Source organism: Sorex fumeus, unplaced genomic scaffold (genome assembly GCF_029834395.1).
Source record: "Sorex fumeus unplaced genomic scaffold, SorFum_2.1 ptg000046l, whole genome shotgun sequence".
NCBI classification, from domain to species: Eukaryota; Metazoa; Chordata; class Mammalia; order Eulipotyphla; family Soricidae; genus Sorex; species Sorex fumeus.
Window position 1 is genome coordinate 9,599,035 of NW_026606103.1, and position 20,199 is coordinate 9,619,233.

At 39.0% G+C, this 20,199-nt stretch overlaps 1 protein-coding gene across 2 annotated transcripts in view; it reads left to right on the forward strand.

The window, feature by feature from the left end:
• The window catches only part of AGTPBP1 (ATP/GTP binding carboxypeptidase 1), a 185,395-nt gene that overhangs the window by 65,098 nt on the left and 100,098 nt on the right, over positions 1-20,199 (forward strand). Inside the window, exons 4-9 of one of the 2 annotated variants that reach the window (XM_056122523.1) lie at positions 43-110; positions 1,770-1,833; positions 2,630-2,776; positions 5,440-5,571; positions 12,743-12,836; positions 19,546-19,583. In XM_056122523.1, the coding sequence (XP_055978498.1) occupies positions 43-110; positions 1,770-1,833; positions 2,630-2,776; positions 5,440-5,571; positions 12,743-12,836; positions 19,546-19,583 (543 nt within the window). The remainder of the gene's footprint in view (positions 1-42; positions 111-1,769; positions 1,834-2,629; positions 2,777-5,439; positions 5,572-12,742; positions 12,837-19,545; positions 19,584-20,199) is intronic. The other variant, XM_056122524.1, reaches the window with a different exon arrangement.

Below are 20,199 nucleotides of genomic sequence, written 5' to 3' on the forward strand. Positions count from 1 at the left end.
TCCAACTAAATGTTACTTAGAAAACTGTTTGCTGCTTTACAGAAAAAACAAGGAGAGAAATTACAGCTAAAGGATCTACAGGGACGGAAGTTCTTCTTTCAACATTAGAGGTAAATAAACACGTTCTGAATACTTAATATAAATATTAAATTTTTGGGTCACACCCAGTGGTACTCAGGACTTGCTTATTATTACTTTGGCTCCACTGAAAAAAATCTGAACAGCATTTTAATTGGTAGCACAATGTAAAGGTTTAGCTATAAAGAACTCTAGTTTAAAATAATGATTGACAGCAGAGAATGTAGTCCAGTGGTCAGAGCATATGTCTAAAATAACAAATGACTGATATTAAAAATTATTGTTTTATGTTTAAAATATTGTTTTATGTTCGTTAGTATATACTTGTGATTTAGCTTAACTTCATATGTATGTGGGTGGATTTTTCATGGTGCTGGGGCTGAATCCGGGGTCTCACATCCGAGTCTTGTGTTCTGCCACTGAGCCACATCCCAACTCTTCCTGATTGTTAATATTGATTAACTGCATCATATTGCTCGTGTGAAAGTTTTGAGTGGGGTCAGCTCATCAGGATATATTTAGAATCAGAATTTTGTATTTTAATCAGTGCATTGTTAAGAACATAGGGTATGTTGTTTGCATTAAATACAGTGTTTTTTGTCATTTTATCTTAATAAAATTGGGGAAAAAGGGCAGGTGATATGTTTCTAGACAGAAAGTCCAAGTGTGTCGTTTTCCCCTAACTTGGACAATTTAAAGTAATTTCAATGAAAATAACTATAATTTTTCATAAAGTCTAACAGGAAAGATTATTAGCAAGAATAGGAAAGGGAACTGGGAAAGGATTGGCACCACCATCTGAGGAAAAATAAAAACTTTAGAGTTCAAATGGTTGTGTGTGAGTAGTTACCAGGCTCTACCATGTCCCCAGGCATTAGTACTTATGTTGAGTAGAATACACTTTTAATGTTGATAATAATTTAATAATGCATGTACTATACTAATAAAAAGTCTGAAATAAAATACTGTTGGAAATTTAGTACTACTTAATAAAGTAGTATTTCAGTTACATAGGGACCAGAGGGATTGGTAGCCATCTAGAAAAACCTAATTTTGAATTTTTCCTGCACCAAAATAAAATTGATATCACACAAAGATTTTAGCGTAGAAAATAAAATTAGAATATTTGAGGACGCCTATCATAGTAGAAATTTTCAAATAGTCTTATGTTGGGGTCCAGGGGATAGTGCCGGGCGGGGCTTGCCTTGCCTTCCTCTAGCCTGGTTGGATCCCAGGCACCTTGTGACTCCCCAGGCTGTCATACGTGTGACTGGAACACAAACCAGAAGTAAACCCTGGGCATCACTAGGTATGGCTCAAAACCAACTATTAAAAAAAAAAATCTTACGACAAAACTTTCTAAGTATAAAAAAATACAAGGAGTACAGAAGGAAAATAGAATTACTTACATTAACAAAAGTATATGGAAAGCCCCCATAATGAATTTTGATGACAAATTAATTTCTCTTATAGTAATGGTAAAAATAGGACTATGATAACTGAAATGACTCTAAAACTTGAAGGGTGAGCAGAGACTGAAGTGATAACTACAAATAGTTGAAAACTGAGTATATTTATTTTTAGAGAAATGGGAAACACCATGTCTATAATAGGTAGTTTCCAACAGGTAGAAAAAGTTGGGGAATCACAAGTTTACAATGGTTTAATAAAGCAAATAAACTTTATTTCAGAACACGAAAGATCTTCAAACTACACTTAATATCTTAAGTATTCTTGTTGAACTGGTGTCAGCTGGTAAGTTTTTGTTTCTTTTGGTTCAATTTATGTTTGTCAACAGTGATCCACAATGTATTATGTGCACTTTATTCAGTATTTTTTTAATACTCACATACAGAGGCGATAGAGTGTTGAAATTTAGAAACTGAAATACTCCTTCATTGCTGCTTTGGTATCTTCCAGAATCAATCTAACTACCCTGGAAACCCATGTGTTTCAGAACCTTGAATATAAAATTTTTCTGTCACTTGAATTTACCTCCTGTATTATTCTGTAACTAAAATAAATGAAATTTTTTGGGGGGTGTGGGGTGAACACATGGCAAGTGCTCGGGGTTCACAACTGGCTTTGTGCTCAGGGATCACTTTTAACTCTCTGCTCAGAGTTGACTCCTGGCTCTATGCTCAGGGTCATTCCTGGCTCTGTGCTCAGGGCTTACTCCTGGCTCTGTTCTTTGGGTCACTCCTGGCTCTGTACTCAGGGTTCACTCCCGGCTCTGTGCTCAGGCTCACTCCTGGCTCTGTGTTCAGGGATCACTCCTGGCTCTGTGCTCAGGGTCACTCCTGGCTCTGCTCAGGAATCACTCCTGGTGTGCTGGGGATTGAACCTCGGTCGGCTTGTGAGCAAGGCAAGTGCCTTAACGCCTGTCCTGTCTTCCCAGCCCTGAACTAAGATTTGATTTTGATCCTGTTTGTTTGATTTCAGAGGTCATCACTTTAAATATTTCTTGACTGTTGGCTAGTTACAATATCTAATATGTATTATCGGAAGTTTTACTCTTTAAACAAGCTTAAAAGACTATTTTTTTTTTCAGGTGGAGGGCGAAGAGCAAGTTTTTTAGTTGCCAAGGGTGGTTCCCAGATACTGCTGCAGTTACTTACCAGCACCAGCAAAGACTCACCCCTGAATGAGGAGTTAATGATACAGATTCATTCTATTCTTGCAAAGATTGGACCCAAAGGTAAGGCTTTGCTTTTATCATCATCTATGGAACATTGATTCCTTCTGCCTTGAAATTGCCTTCAAAAACATAGTCAAGGTGCTGAGGATTGGCCAGGGCCTCCTCTGCCCCACTGTCCAGTCTGCAGTCCAGCTGCTGGGGTTTATATTCATGCAAAATATAAATGCTGCTGGGTATTTTTGTTTGTTTCAGTCATGGAGTACTTTTATTGTTCACTGGGGACCTCCAACAATTGAGGATCCTAATTTATGAGGAATTTTACTGGTTATGGTAGAATAAAAGATGAAAAATGTGTCAGAATACAAGGTTGTCTCTCTGTGTGCTTGCTTGTGTTCTGTGTAGCAGGATATTGTTGGGTTGGAAGAGGGAGGCGTTGGAATGGGAAGGTGTTGGGCGTTTGTTTTTTATTTAAGAGCATTCTGTATACACTGGTATGGAATAGTTTCAGTATCCCCCCTAGACCCCCCCGCAACTTACAATTTCGTTTTAAAGACCAGAAGATAGAAAAGTGTTAATCATTGAGTATTATAAGAGTAAAATATACCTAATATTGAAAGACTACAAATTGAACAACGTACAGGCAAAAACAAAGGAGGAAACTAATTTCTGTTAAGTTAATAGAAAGAAAAATACACTTTTGACTAGAAGCCTGGTTCAGTTTACATCTGCAGAACCTGCACAGAGATTGCAATCATTCCTAAACTCTTAGGATAGTAATCTGGGGGGCGGTGGGGAGGTTGGAGCAATAGTACAGTAGGTAGTGTGCTTCCTTTGCATGCAGCTGACCTGAGTTCAGTCCTTGGCATCCCATGTGGTCCTCCAAGCCCACCAGGAGTGATTCCTCAGCGCAGAGCCAGGAGTAATTTGCGGGGAAAGTTTTGGGGGAGACTCAGTGATTACTCAAGGATTGCTCAGGGATCACTCCTTGTGGTTTCGGGGCACTATATTTCTCCTAATTTTCAGGTTTGTGGTTTTTTTTTCATTATTTTGGGAAAAGAGTCTCCTTTCAAAGGCAAAGGCTTTCGGGGGAGTGAGGGCAGGCAGACAGTGTACTGAAGACCAAGCTCTCCTGGACCGTGCAGGGCAGGCAGGGCTGCTAGTTCAGGACTCTGAAGCTCTGATCGCGGGGAGTAATTCGGCCTTTCACAGCACCTCAGCTCTGTTTTGGCTTTGCACTGCAGCAGCAAAAATGTTTAATAGAAAAGAAAATTCTTAGCAGTCCTCCCCATATACACATCAAGTTTCTAGTCTAAAACGAACCAGTTACTTCTCCCTTTAATATTTGACTAATGATTAATTGTAAACTTATTTCTAAAGAATAAAACTGGATCTTAACCCTCAGTCACTGTCACTGTCCTCCCATTGTTCATCGATTTGCTCAAGAGGGCCCAGTAATGTCTCCATTGTGACACTTGTTACTGTGTTTGGCATATTGAATACGTCACGGGTAGCTTGCCAGGCTCTGCCGAGTGGGCGAGATACTCTCGGTAGCTTGCCGGGCTCTCCCGAGAGGGGCTGAGGAATCGAACTTGGGTCGGCCACGTTAGCTGCGTGCCAGGCAAACGCCCTACCTGCTTGCTGTGCTATCGCTCCAGCCCTTAACCCTCAGATGAAACCCAAATAAAGAATTAACTCCACACTGAGGGCAGTGCAGGCGGGGAAGAGCTGCAGGGTTCAGAGGCATCAGGAGAGGCTCCTGTTGGCTCTTGTGGAGCAGGTGTTTCTGTAGTGACTGTCCTTTTTCCTTGGATGAGAGTCATCTGCGCTCTGGAATGTTTAGTTCTTTTCAACTAATTATTCTTATTGATCGTGAAATAGTTGAGTTTTCACTAAGCCTACTTATTTCTTTGTGTGAACTCTTTAATATTTTTTTTCCAGGTTATGTTTTTACTCTTTTAGTCTCATTGTGAGAATAAAAAGAAGTAACTTCTTTTCTTCTCTTTATTTTTTATAAGAATTATACTGCTTTAGAAATTAGATTGTTAGATCATTTGCTACATAAGTGGTTAATACTTTGATTACTTCTACAGTCAAAAATATTCATTTTCATTTCATTTCATTTCATCATCATGTTATTCGTCGATTGCCTCGAGCAGGCCCCAGTAACGTCTCTTTCATCCTAGCCCTGAGATTATATTCAAGGCTCTTTAGGAGAATGAGACCCATCATTGTTACTGGTATTTGGCATATTTGGTACGCCACGGGGAGTTTGCCAGACTCTGCCCTGTGGACAGGCTACATTCAATAGCCTGCAAGTTTGTCCAAAGTAGGAATGAGACAATAAGATGTCATATTTTTATGACAAAAATATTATAAATATTATTATATTAACTTAATGTTGCTAATGGACATTTGTATCTAACCGCTCTCCTTCGTCGGGTGATGCATTTCCTGGCATATATTGAACGTGAAGTTGACCAGCTAAGTCCTTCCTTTCATTCACAGTCTTGTGAGGCTGGGCCAATTTCTGTTCTTGCTTCTCCTCCCATCCCCTTGGTCCTCCCTGGTACTTTTTTAAAAAACAATGTTGCAAAAATGTAAAGAGTACTTTAATAGCCATACAAGGATTATTGCAGTTTTAGTTAATCTAGGGCAACCTATATTTGATAGCATGAATTAAAGCTTTAAAAAGTCACTGCTCTTGTTTCTGATTTTTTAAACAGACAAGAAATTTGGAGTGAAAGCTAGAATTAATGGGACTCTGACTATAACCCTGAACTTGGTCAAACAGAATTTGCAGAATCATCGCTTAGTTTTGCCTTGTCTTCAGCTTTTACGAGTTTATTCAGCAAATTGTGAGTATTTTAGAGAGTATCTCTTTTGGGTGGAAGCAGGGGTTGGTTTAGGCTGATTTGGTGGTACTTGGGGGCTACTCCAGGTTTGTGCTGAGGGTTTGCTCTTGACAGTGCTCGGGAGACCATGTAGTGCCGGGATCAAACTTGGGCTTCTGTGTACAAATGCCACGCTTCAGTCTGTTGATTTCTCTGCCCGGCCTTAGAGAATGGCTTTCAATTAATGCCATGTTGTCACATTACACAAAGGAAACAGTTGAATGTACCTTATGTCTATACATCTGTGTAGTAATGAAAAAGCTCAGTCTCTCCTTCACACATACCCATGCATGCATGCATACGCACATCCTCTCAACCATATAGGCAGGAAAATCTCAGCCTTTCTCCTGCGCTCTCTCTCTCTCTCTCTCTCTCTCTCTCTCTCTCTTTCCACCCCCCCCACAATCCCACACATACTTCAAATACACAGGGTTTTATTTATTTATTTAAAATTTTATTTTATTGAATCACCATGAGATAAAGCTTTCACGTTTAAGTTTCAGTTATACAATGATTCCTCCACCAGTACACATTTTCTACCACCAATGTCTCCAGGACCCCCTTCTCCCCACATCCAACCCTCCCCCTGCCTCTCAGGCAGATACTTTCCTCCATACTCTCTCTCAACTTTTGAGTATTATGGTTTGCAATACAGATCCTGAGAGGCTATCACATTTGATCCTTCATCTACTTTCAGCACACAACTCCCATCCTGAATGATCCTTCTAACCATCATTGACTTAGTGATCCCTTCTCTATTCCAGTTGCCTTCTCCCCCAGCTCCTAAGGCAGGCTTCCAGCTATGGAGCAGTATTCCTGGCCCTTGTATCTACTGTCCTTGAGTGCCAGTCACATATTACATTACATTATATTCCACAAATGATTGCAGTCTTTCTATGTCTGTCTCTCTCTGATTCATTTCACTTAGCATGATACTCTTTATGACCATTCACTTATAAGCAAATTTCATGACTTCATCTTTCCTAACAACTGCGTACTATTCCACAGTGTAGCTGTACCAAAGTTTCTTTAACAAGTCATCTGTTCTTGGGCATTTGGGTTGTTTCCAGATTCTGGCTATTGTGAACAGTGCTGCAATGAACATAGAGGTGCAGATGTCATTTCTACTGTTCTTTTTTGCACCCTCAGGATATATTCCTAGAAGTGGTACTACGGGGTCATAGGGAAGCTCGGTTTCTAATTTTTTAAGAAACGTCCATACCGTTTTCCAAAAGGGCTGAATTAGTTGGCATACTCACAAGCAATGAAGGAGAGTCCCTTTCTCACCACATCCATGCCAACACTGGTTGCTTTTGTTCTTTTGGATGTGGGCCAGTCTCTGTGGTGTGAGATGATACTTCATTGTTGTTTTGATATGCATCTTCCTGATGATTTGTGATGTAGAGCATTTTTTCCATGTGCCTCTGGGCTGTTTGTATTTCTGTTTTGAGGAAGCTTCTGTGAATTTCTTCTCCCCATTTTTTGATGGGGTTGGAGGTTTTTTTCTTGTACAATTCTACTAGTGCCTTGTATATCCTGGATATTAAACCCTAATCAGGTGGGTATTGGGTAAATATTCTTTCCTATTCTGTGGGCGCTCTCTATATTTTGGTCACAGTTTCTTTTGCGATGTAGAAGCTTCTTAGTTTAATGTATTCCTATTTGTTTATGTTTGTTTCTACTTGCTTGGTCAATGGTGTTTCATCCTTAAAGATGTTTTTAGCTTCAATGTCATGGAGGGTTCTCTGCCTACATTTTCCTCCAAGTACCTTATGGATTCAGGTATGATATAGAGGTCTTTAATCCACTTTGATCTAATTTTTGTGCTTGGCATTATACAGAGGTCTGAATTCTTTTTTTTTTTTTTTGCATGTAGCTATTGAGTTTTCTTAGCACCACTTGTTGAAGAGACTTTCCTTGTTTTACTTCACATTTCTTGCTCCTTTATCAAAGATTAAGTGATAATATATTTGAGAGTCTGTGGCAGGATGTTCAACTCTCTTTCATTGGTCTGTGGGTCTTTCTCTAGGCCAATACCATGCTATTTTAATTACTACTGCCTTTTCAGTACAGTTTGAAGTTTGGGAAGGTGATGACTCCATCTTCTTTTCCCCAAGGATTACTTTAACTATTTGTGGGGGCTTATTGTTCCATCTGAATTTCAAGAGTGTTTCATCTATTTTTTTTTTGAGAAATGTAATGGGAGTCCTTATAAGGACTGCATTGAATCTATATAATGGGGCTGGAGCGATAGCACAGCAGTAGGGCGTTTGCCTCGCATGCAGCCAACATGGCCAACCCAAGTTCGATTCCACCGCCCCTCTTGGAGAGCCTGGCAAGCTACCGAGAGTATCTCGCCCGCACGGCAGAGCCTGGCAAGCTCCCCGTGATGTATTCGATATGCCAGACACAGTAACAACAAAGTCTCCAATGGAGACATTACTGGGCCCGCTCGAGCAAATCGATGATCAGTGGGAGGGCCTTTACTTTACTTTACTTAGTGCTTTGGTGTGTATTGCCATTGTGACAGTGTTAATTCTCCCAGTCAGGTGATGAGTTTACATTTCCTTGTGTCCTCTTTTATTTCTTGGAGTAATGTTTTGTCGTTTTCTTTATATAGGTTCTTTACCTCCTTAGTTGATTATGAAGTACTTGGTTTTATGAGGCACAATTCTGAATGGGATTTTTTTTTTTAATGTCACTTCTCTTTCATTGTTTGTATATAGGAAGGCTGTGGTTTTTTGGGTATTGATGTTGTAACCTGCCACTCTACTTTATAAGTCTATGGTTTCTATGAGCCTTTTGGTAGAGTCTTTAGGGTTCTTAAGCATAGTACCATATCATCTGCAAATAGTGAGAGCTTGACCTCTTCCTTTCCTATCTGGTGTCCTTGGTGTCTTTTTCTTGCCTAACTGCTTTGTCAAGTACTTCAAGTACTATATTGAATAGAAGTGGTGAGAGTGTGCAGCCTTGTCTTTTCCCTGGTCTTAGAGGGAAGACTCAGTTTTTCCCCGATGAGGATAATGCTTGTAGTGGTTTGTATTAGATGGCTCTGACTATATTGAGGAAAGTTCCTACAACTCCTATTTTGTTGAGAGTTTTATTCTTGTCCAATGCTTTCTCTTCCTATTGATATGATCATATGGTTTTTATTTTTTTCTTTTATTGATTTGTTGTATTATGTTGAGCCACTTGCGAAAGTTAAACCATTCTGGGATTCCTGGGATGAATCCTACTTGGTCCTAGTGTATGATTTTTTTTTTTGATGAGTTATTGGAGTCTTTTTTGCTAGTATTTTGTTGAGGATCTTTGCATATTAGCCAGTAATTCTTTTTTAATTTTCATTTATTAATTTATTTTTTGTGGTATCTCTGTCTGCTTTTGGAATCAAGGTAACATGTGCCTCATAGATTGAAATTGAAAGTGTTTCTGTTTCTTCAATTTTCTGTAAAAGTCTGAAGATTGATTGGTTTTGTGGAGGTATGTTTTGGTGTGTTCCAGCATATGGTATATCTGGAGAATGTTCCTTGTGCATTAGAGAATAATGTATATTCAGGTTTTGGGGATTCAGCTTTTTGGGATATGAAGCCTCTGTATATATTGGTTCATCTGTCTTTTACATTTCTTCTTTCGGTGCAGCTATTTTCTTACTCTTACTGAACTTTCATCTAGTTGATCTTTCAGAGGTGATAGAGCAGTGTTGAAGTCTCCGACTACTATTATGTTGCTATATGTCTATGAGCAGATGTTTTTAAGTATTTTGCTGGCCCCTCATTAGGTGCACATATATGTATGTATGTGTATATGTTGTTTGTGTGTGTGTATATATAAATAAACACACACACACATATGTATATATACACACATATCTTAAGGAGCATGAGTCCTTCCTTATGTACATATCTTTAGATCATTAAGAAATGACCTTTTCTGTCCCTTATACCTTATTTATCACGATCATGATCATCCTGTTGTTCATCGACTGCCTCGAGCAGGCACCAGTAACGTCTCCTTTGCCCTTGCCCTGAGATTTTAAAAAGTGCCATATTCAAGGCTCTATCACGGTTAGGAGAATGAGACCCATCATTGTTACTGGTATTTGGCATATTGGGTACACCACGGGGAGATTGCCAGACTCTGCCATGTGGGCAGGTTACATTTGGTAGCCTGCCAGGTTTTCCAAAGTAAGAATGAGATAATAAGATGTCGCGACTTGCGACTGCGTGCTTCTGGGAGCTGGGTTTTATAGTCTCTGGTACTTGGCCGTTGATGGGATTACACAGCGCCTAGGGGAAGTGGGGGGGCAGTTGGTGGGTGTGATCCCTGCCTATTGGAAGATGGAGGATCTGGGTGGAGGATGCTCAGCCCCGATCTGAGCAGGCTTGGCGATCTCAGCCCCGGGACCAGCATGCCTTTGTTCCTCTGCCGGTACCTTCATGCGTGTGGAGAGTGGTCTCAGCATGGTTGAGGCTGGTTCTGGAGGTCTTCGGCTGCTGGAGCTCTGCTCTGGGCAGGGAGGGAAACTCAACTTGCCCCCCTCCAAGGGGCCCTGGTGAGGACAGCCAGGTGTGGGGGTAGGAGACTCTGCACTGTTCTCTTCTGGGAGCTGGGTTTTAAAGTCTCTGGAACTTGGCTGTTGATGGGATTACACGGTGCTGGGGGTCAGTTGGTGGGTGTGACCCCTGCCTACTGGAAGATGGAGGATCTGGGTGGAGGATGCTCAGCCCCAATCTGAGCAGGCTTGGAGATCTCAGCCCTGGGACCCGCATGCCTTTGTTCGTCTACCTTATTTATACCTGAAGTCTATTTTTTCTGATATAATTATGGCCACCCTGACCTTTTTGTGGGTCATTTTTGCTTAAAATTCTAACTTCCAACGTTTGATTTTGAGTCCTGCTATTCAGATTTTGATTTTGAGCCCTTGCTATTTAAATTTGCTCGAGCGGGCCCAGTAACGTCTCCAATGGAGACTTTGTTGTTACTGTGTCTGGCATATCGAATACTCTCGGTAGCTTGCCGGGCTCTCCGAGAGGGGCGGAGGAATCGAACTCGGGTCGGCCATGTTGGCCACTTGTAAGGCGAAAGCCCTACCCGCTGTTTAAATGTGTTTCTTATAGGTAGCAGGTTGGGTTCAGTTTTCTAATCCATCCTGGCACTCGGTGTCACTTAATTGGTTCATTTTGATCGTTGAAATAGAGTGACATTGTTATAGATTTTTTTCAGCCATCTTTCAGTAGAAGTTTCATGTGTTTGTAGGATTTGTCTTGTCTTAAATAAATTCACTCCAATATTTCTTGCAAAGTTGTTTTTGAATCTATGAGGTTCTTGAGTTTTTTTTTAATCTGTTTTTTATCTTGAGTTGCCTTTTTTTTCTGAGTTTTTTTTTTTAATCTGATGAGAGTCTGGTGGCTTAAAAACAATACCACCAATGGAACAGGGTTGAATATCCTTAAACACACCCTCAAATATATGATCATCTAATAATGTGAAGTGAATATCCTTAAACACACCCTCAAATATATGATCATCTAATAATGTGAAGTGGAGCAAGGAAAGCCTCTTTAACAAATGGTGCTGGCAAAACTGGACAGCTACCGGCAAAAAAAGGGCTCAGATTGCTCCCGGGTCAAGGTGGCGGCAGATCCTCCCCCACGCCACCCCATGGAGAGGCTAGCAGCTGTCACTCCTGTCATATGGCTTATATTCATAATTGTGTAGACTTTAAGGGCTGGAGTGATAGCACAGCGGGTGGGGCGTTTGCCTTGCATGCAGCCAACATGGCCGACCCGAGTTCGATTCCTCTGCCCCTCTCGGAGAGCCCGGCAAGCTACCGAGAGTATCTCGCCCACACGGCAAAGCCTGGCAAGCTACCCGTGATGTATTCAATATGCCAAACACAGTAATAACAAGTCTCATGATGGAGACGTTACTGGGCCCGCTCAAGCAAATCGATGAACAATGGGAGGACCATTTCTGTAGACTTTAAGATGGCAGGAACAAGATTGTGGCTAGGTGATTGCATGTTCTGTGTCGAATATGAAGGTTGCGGACTTCAGGGCCCTCAGCGCCCCTCACTCAGAGCACAGAGTGTTCAGACCCTCCGGCCCAGTAGACTGTAATAGCTGATCTCTGTAAGATGACCATCTTCATTGTCACTCCTGTGGAGAGTTCTTCAGAGCTGAACAATGAAACAGCTTTGAGAACCCTTTGTGATTTGCTTGTAGTCGTCTTATCACTGTTGTGCTTTGTTTGTACAGTCCATTTTAAAAAGAGTACATTTTGACAGCAACCGTTTGCATGAATGGTGTTCAAAAGTTGTTGCCCTGCATGTCTTATCTCTGTCTCCAGAGACAACTCAGAGCCACATTCTCCTTTCTGCAGCTTGATCTGTAGCTCATTTCTCCTCATTTGTAAAGTTTGCCCAGTTTTGCATTACATTTGCTTCCTATAGGGTTTACAGGTGTAACCTATGTTTCCTCCTGCTTTTCATCTATTTAGGAGCAATTTTCAGTAATAATTTTAGCAATCTATTTAGTAATAATTTGTTAACTTTTTCCTTTTTTTTTTTGTATTGTGTTGTCTGAGATCAAACACTTTGTATCCTCAAGACCTGGTGTTTATTTTTAGGAGTTCTTTAAATTTAATACGAAAATAATGGAGCATATAAGAGGATTTTTTTTTTGGTAGTAGGTAGTAACACACTTTTTTACATAACTTGTTTAATTCCTCTACAACTTTGCATTTAAAACAAACAGGAGCTGGAGTGAGTGGGCGCTTGCCTTGCACGCAGGGAACCTGGGTTTGATTTCTGGCATCCTCTGTGGTCCCGAGCCTGCTAGGAGTGCAGAGCCAGAATTAACCCCCGAGCAGCGCCACCTGTGGACCCCAAATAACCAATAAATAAATAATAAACCAAAAGCTTGGTTTGGAGAGATAGCTCAAAGGACTGAGAGTCTGGTTTGGTCCCCACTGCATAGTCCCTTGAGCACCATTGGAAGCTGTACTCGATTGACTGTACTTGACTTTATGAGTCCTTGTGTTCACAAAACAATCATCTGTTCATGTTGATGATGCCTTACCAAGCACACATAATTCTACTTGTAAAGTCATTTTGTATCTTTCCTTCTTTTCCCAGCTGTGAATTCCGTCTCCTTAGGAAAAAATGGAGTGGTAGAACTGATGTTTAAAATCATCGGGCCATTTAATAAGAAGAATTCTGGTCTTATGAAGTGAGTACAAGTTCTGAATGTTGAGTGTAGCATAGTCTTTACTGTTCTGGGTGTCATCATCTTGATCTGCATTATGTGTAGGTCCAGTTTAATTGAACTAGGGTTCTTAGTTCTTAAATAGTGATTTTTAACATAATAAATGTTTTCTTTAAAGTTTCTTCAGAAATTTATCAAAATTAGACTTTTTTTTGGGGGGAGGGGTCACATCCAGCGATGCTAAGGGGTTATTCCTGGCTCTGCACTCAGGAATTACTTCTGGCTGTGCTTGTGGGACCATATGAGATGTCGGGGATTGAACCCAGGTCGGCTGCGTGCAAGGCAAATGCCCTCCACGCTGTACTATCACACTGGCCCCACAAAATTAGACATTTTTGTATTCAGTGATTACAGTGTAACATTCCTAGATATGGGGAAAAAATCATGTATAGGATGTTATTCGTTCAGAAATATTGAGTGCCTACTATGTTCCCTGCTCAGTTTTGCAATCTTTTAAACTGTTATTTTATTCTCAAAATCATTTGAATGTGTTTTAATTTTACACATTTCTATTTTATCAAATGCCATTCCTTTTCTTTTATCTTGGTTCCCATGCTGCATTTTTAGTCTTAGCAAATTTCAGACATCATTCATAAATATGTATATGTATATATTATATAAAGATACTTCTATAAGCAAATCTTGGATATTTCATAATTTTCCCCATGCACTGAAATATTCAAATCTTCCCAGTAGTGATTTGAAAACTAACCATATAGTGGTATAATCCTACTTACCAAAATTATTAATTCCTTAATATAATATACAACATATTAATATAATATCAATATATAATATAAAAGTCAGTTGTATTCCATTTTCTCCAGTTTTAACAAAATGCCCTGTTTTAATTGCTTCTCAATGAGATATATTATTATTATATTTAGAAACTTTTAAAACCTGTACAAAGATAGAGTAATGAATTTTGATATATCTGTCATCCAGTTTCAATAGTAGTCCAGTCTGCCATTTTTATTTCATCTTTTTCTTCCCTGTCTTTTCTGTCTGGAGTATCTTAAAATATATATCACCTTTACACTTCACTTGTTCTGTAATTTCTTTAATTGCTTTCAGATATGGAACTTTTTTCTTTCAATGTTACCATAGTATAATTTCTATGTCCAATAATGTTAATTATTTCTTTTATTATATTTTCTGATATTCTAAAAAATTTTCTTTTTATTCTTGGCTTGTTCAGATCAAGAACCAAATAAGGTCTAAATGTTCTATTTATATGTTTTGTAACCTTTAAATAAGTTAGTAGCACCCACCTGTTCTTGGTTCTGTTGTGTTTGTTGAAGGAACCTGGGTCTTATAGAATGTCCCAGTATTTTGGGTTAAGATGATTGAATCCTGGGGCCATTTAACACATAGTATATATCCCACTCATTTCTGGTAGCCTGGTAGAGCTAGAGGCTTCTTTGGATTCTGGTTCTTTTTGTTCCTGCTCAAAGTCTTTTGTGCATGGTATTTTGTGCTATTAGTTTGTGTCTTCTTCCAGTAAGAACTCTGAGCAGTCCACTGTCCGAGCAGTCCACAGCAGCTAGTTAAGTGAGTAGGGAGGGCAGGTCTGTGTGGAGTGGGCCTGGGTCTCCGGCTGCTTCTCAAAGGCACACAGTCACACTCTTGTAAAATAGAGTCACCTTTCATTCATCATTCATTCATCATCCTGTTATTCGTCGATTGCCTCGAGCAGGCCCCAGTAACGTCTCTTTCATCCTAGCCCTGAGATTATATTCAATGCTCTTTAGGAGAATGAGACCCATCATTGTTACTGGTATTTGGCATATTTGGTACGCCACGGGGAGTTTGCCAGACTCTGCCCTGTGGGCAGGCTACATTCGATAGCCTGCAAGTTTGTCCAAAGTAGGAATGAGATAATAAGATGTCATAAAAAGATGTCCTGATAAGATGTCGCGGCCGCGCGGTTCCGGGAGCTGGATTTTATAGTCTCTGAGTCTTGGCCGTTGATGGGATTACACGGCGCCAGGGGGCCAGGTGGTGGGTGTGACCCCCGCCTACTGGAATTTGGAGGATCTGGGTGGAGGATGCTCGACTCCAATCCGAGTAGGCTTGGAGATCTCGGCCCTGGAACCCGCGTGGCTTTGTCCCTCTGCCAGTACCTTCATGTGTGTGGAGAGTGGTCTCGGCATGGTGGTGGCTGGTCCTGGAGGTCTTCGGCTGCCGGAGCCCTGGTCGGGGTGGGGAGGAAAGCTCAACCCGCTCCCCTCCAAGAGTCACCTTAAAAATTAAAATTTCAAAAAATATTTTTACTAATAAATAGGCTTAGAGCATTGCTAGGCCACTAACTCATTTCTACACACAAGATCAAATGTTGTAGCTTCTTGAAAATGGGAGGTTACTCGTGTCTAACATGCTGGCCTGTGTTTGTATGCTGCTCTGTCATTTGCCAGCTCCATGAAGTAAGTTGCTTATTATTCCTCAGTCTCTTGTTTGTAAAATGGTAATAGCCATGCTTCCATCATTTATCGTGAAGACTTAGTGAGATGATTTTTACAGTTAGCAGAGCACCTATGTTAATACATTATTTAAAAATTAGTCTAACTGGAAAAGTTAATATGGCTTGAATGTACTTGTGCTCTCCTCGGGGTGCTTGGGCCACCATGTGGTATCTGAGGTGAGCCTGGGCTCCTGCTTGCAGAGCATGTACTCCTGCCCATGGGCTTATACTCACAGCTCTCTGATTTTTTTTTTTAAATCCAATAATTATCTCTTACTAAGGGCTGGAGTGATAGCACAGCAGTAGGTCGTTTGCCTTGTGTATGGCTGGCCTGGCCGAGTCAGATTTGATTCCTTCGCCCCTTTTGGAGAGCCCGGCAAGCTACTGAGAGTATCTTGCCTGTACGTCATAGCCTGGCAAGCTACCCGTGAGGTATTTGATATGCCAAACACAATAACAACAAGTCTCACAATGGAGACGTTACTGGGCCCGCTCGAGCAAATCAAAGAACAATGGGAGGACTGACAGTGACTTAAGATGATATGTATTAGTTTATTGTAACCCCATTTCATAGATATTTTAATAATATCAAGTTACTATATTCCAAACCATGTGAAAATGAGTGGGTCTAAACTTCTGAAAAATATAGTTATTTAAGTTATCAGCTAATTTTTACCTCTACTTTAAAAAAGAATAATAGACTTTTTTGCCTTAATGAATAAACCATTATTGACTTAATTTCTTTATCCTTTTTATTATTTTTAAGAATGTTAGGGTTTTAATTAACTAAAAAAATCTCATCCATGCCTAGAATATTTATACTGTATTTCTTTCTCTCTTTAAACAATGCCTTACATTTAGTGGAGTAGATTGAGGGAAATGACTTAAGGACCATATATCCTGTTAGAATTTTCTTTTCTTTTCACTTTTAGATTTTGGATTGAAGCTGTTCCCATAAATATATTCTAACGAGAATATATTAACTTAAAAAAATAAAAATAGTTTATAAGAGTTTTATTTCCAGAAATTCCTTTAAAGTTTTTAATAATACCATTTAAGACATATTCTGGAAAAATGTCAATATGATATTGCCCCAGACTTTAAAATTTCTTTTAATATAGTGGCTCTTTGGAGCAATGATGACATGTCTTGGACTCAAATTGCATTTGGGATCATATCCAGGTTTTGCCAGTATGGAAGAAGAAATATCGAAATTCCTAAAAGTCTGGATTTTAGGCTGAGAACTTTCAGAGTAGTGTTAACTGCTTGTGTGTGTTGTAAGTAGCTGCCCATGGAGATTTTCAGTCTGCAAGGAGCCTTTCTGAGCATGCTCTTAATGCTGTGATCATTTAGCTGAAGATGGGAGGAATTTGTAAATTCATTGCAGGTGATTAGTTGTATTAGTTTTCGAGGGCTATTAAGCAATCCAGCATACATTTATGTGTATTAACAGAAATGTACCACTCTCCTGCAAAATAGAATTTTTTTTGTTGTTGTTGGTTTTGTGTGTGTGTGTGTGTGTGTGTGTGTCTGTGTGTATGTTTGGGGTTGCATCTGTAGTGTTCAGATTTTACCGCCTGGCTTTGCATTCATGGATAACTCCTGGCAGAATTCAGGGTGGAGTGGGGGGAATGAATATGGAGTACTGGGGATTGAATCTGGGTCAGCATTGTGCCAGGCAACTTCCCCACTGGCTGTAATTCTAACACTGACTCTTCAGAAGGACTCAGTGGTCTCTCAAATACTTATACAGGTAGGAGTAGAATTCTTCCCTTTTGTGTTTTCCTAGTATTTTTGGTTTGTTTTCAATCTTTCGTGCTTTGATTAATTTCATTTTTGTTTCTATCAGTACATGGTGTGTATACTTTCATGTTGTCTTCCTCCTCTTCTAAGGGAGCCAAGTTATGGTACATCAAGTGTTTTCCATTCCAGTGTGATCTGCTCACCTAATTACATTTCTGACTATGCTTCCAAATACGGTCACTTTCCAAGCTGCTGGGAGTTGGGGATTCAATATATTTTTCTAAGGAGAGAGTTATTTTTGATTTTACAATTCCTTTTCTCAGCAAGTGACTTACTTACTAATTCTTCAAGTCATTTGTTTATCTTCTGGTCATTATTAGTTTCCTTATCCATAAAAATGTGTCAGTACTGTGGGCCAGAGTTTTTTTTTTAATTAAACAAAACCTGAATACAATTACATAGGACAGTTTCTGGTATTTATCAGATCTTGCCTTTCCCCCCGGGCTGGAGCAATAGCACAGCGGTAGGGCATTTGCCTTGAGCACAGCCAGCCCGGCAGAGCTGGGTTGGATTCTTCCGCCCCTCTTGGAGAGCCCAGCAAACTGCTGAGAATATCTTGCCCGCACAGCAAAGCCTGGCAAGTTCCCTGTGACAAATTCGATATGCCAAACACAGTAACAACAAGTCTCACAATGGAGACATTACTGAACCCACTTGAACAAATCGATTAACAATGGAAGGACAGTGCTACAGTGCCTTTCCCTGGGAGTATCTAACTAGTTCTGTGTTTCATTCCGATGAGCTGAAAAGCCTTACTGACGTGACAATCTCACAGCTTACATCATTTCAGTGTGTGACTAAAACTAAGAACAGTTTATTATCATTCAGTGCTGTGAAAATTTAGTATGTAAGCATAATTTTCATTTACTTCTATCTCACCATTTCTGAGGCTTTAGTTTTGAGGAAGTTATGAGCATGAATTTATAATATATAAAAACATATCTATTTTTGTTTTTCTTTTTTGGGGGAAGGACACACCCTGCTTTGCTCAGGTCTTACTCTTGACTCTACACTCAAGAATCATACCTGGTGGGGCTTGGGGGACATTAAGTGGTGCCGGGGATTGAAAGTGGGTCAGCTGTTTGTAAGACAAGCGCCCTATCCGCTGGACTATCTCTCCAGCCTCTGTTTTTATGTTTTAAAATGCTACCTAATGCTTTGTTTGTAGCAGTAAGCCAGAGTGCTCTAGAGAGTGGCAGTATGAACATTTATCACCGATGAGCACATAACTCAGTGCCTAGTCTTAGATAATTTTTTCAGGTTTTTGTAGGACCTTGTTTGCAGCTTGAATTTTCTGATCAGTTTTGTGCTTCACCTTGACTGCATCCAGTCATGCTGTCTCCCTTACCTCTGATGTATGCAGCTTTTGCTTTTTGCCTTGTTTTTAATTTCTTGAATAGGTTTTCTATATGTGTATACTTTATTACATTATTTAGATTGCAAAATCACCTGTTGAAAAGATAAATAAGATTGCTTATTTCTTACCCGTGAGGACCTTGCTGCTGTGGGTATCTAGTAGGCATTCAACAAATTCTTAATGAACAGAAAACTCTTGATGAGTAAAGTGCTTTTTTATTGCATGTACACTTTTTATATAAATTAAAGTTGGTAAAACCTTTCAGTATAGATACTGTAACCATGTAATTTTTAAGTTGCAGAAACTGTCTTTTTTCAGTAATTTTTTAAAACAATAGTAGATTAGAGATTTTTTCATACTGATATTACATATATTTATAAGCCAACTAATGGAAGTTGGTTTTACTATGTGTAATTGAATATTTATGTTTAACGAAACTATACTGCTTCAATTTATATTTGCAATTTCATTGTCTTCTATTGAGCAATCAGAGTTTTTGGGTTACTAGTATTCTATTTGGTGCTCTGTACAGATGAAAATGTTTAACGATTCAAACATCTCCTCTCCAAAGTTTTTAGTTCTAAAATATTTTACACTTATGGTCAGTGTAAATATTAGAAATATTGCATGATAGAGTTAAAATATGTTAAAGTCAAAAAGCTAAGAATATCCATGTGATTTTGGAGTTATAAAAAACTTGTTTTGAGTTAAGAATGTGAGAGCCTTAAGATTCTTTGTGTATTCTGTTGTGATTTGTCCAGGTCAGATCAGGGCCAGCAGTCTGATTTCTCATGTGAAGACTTAGGTGTAGTTTCTTCTTTTTCTATCTTACAATATCTTTTAGTGCATTTCTATAACATTAATTTTCCTCCTCAAATTTTAACATGAGGAGAGAAATGTATAGTAGAAGCATCAGACGTAATTCACTGTAACATAAATGACTTTTGAAATAGATAACAGAGTAGCTACTTAACTGAAAAGATTGCATAAATATACTATTGTAGATTAATTTTACTAGTTTTGTTGTTGTTTGTGTTTTTTCATGTTGACAGGGTTGCTTTAGACACTCTTGCTGCATTGCTAAAATCAAGTAAGTTTTTAAATACTAGAAATAATAGATACTATTTTTCCAAGTGTTCTATCTACTATGTAAAAAAAACTAGAAATAAAGATTTACACTGCATTTATAAATTTTGTTATATTTTAATATCAGCATTGATTTTGTTTTTAGTGTAGTTGATCTATATCCCAACTAATGTCAGTTATGTCCTTTGAGCTTTATTTACTGTACTTATATAATTTGAGAAATTAACTTCCTTTTTCTAAGTTATTTATATAAATATAAATCATGTTAATAGAGAAAAAAATAGTAAATACTGTATTTTATTTGTGATTTATATAATAGAATGGTAAGCATTCAGTATGGGAAATAACTAGTTGTAATATGAGGCAACTGTCTGCAGATATGATTTCGACTCAAACCTTCTTATCAAAATATTTTGTCCATGGTAATTCAGTTTATAATATTAAATGAATGTAAGTTTATACTAAATTCATTTAGAAACTAAAGCACACTTTTTTTTTTATCAAAACTGACATATGGAAGCATTATAATAAATATACCTTTGTATTTATGAATCTGCATTGTATTTTTTCTTTGTATTATACTCATAGATCTGTTTCAAATCAATTGTTAGCCTTCCTAC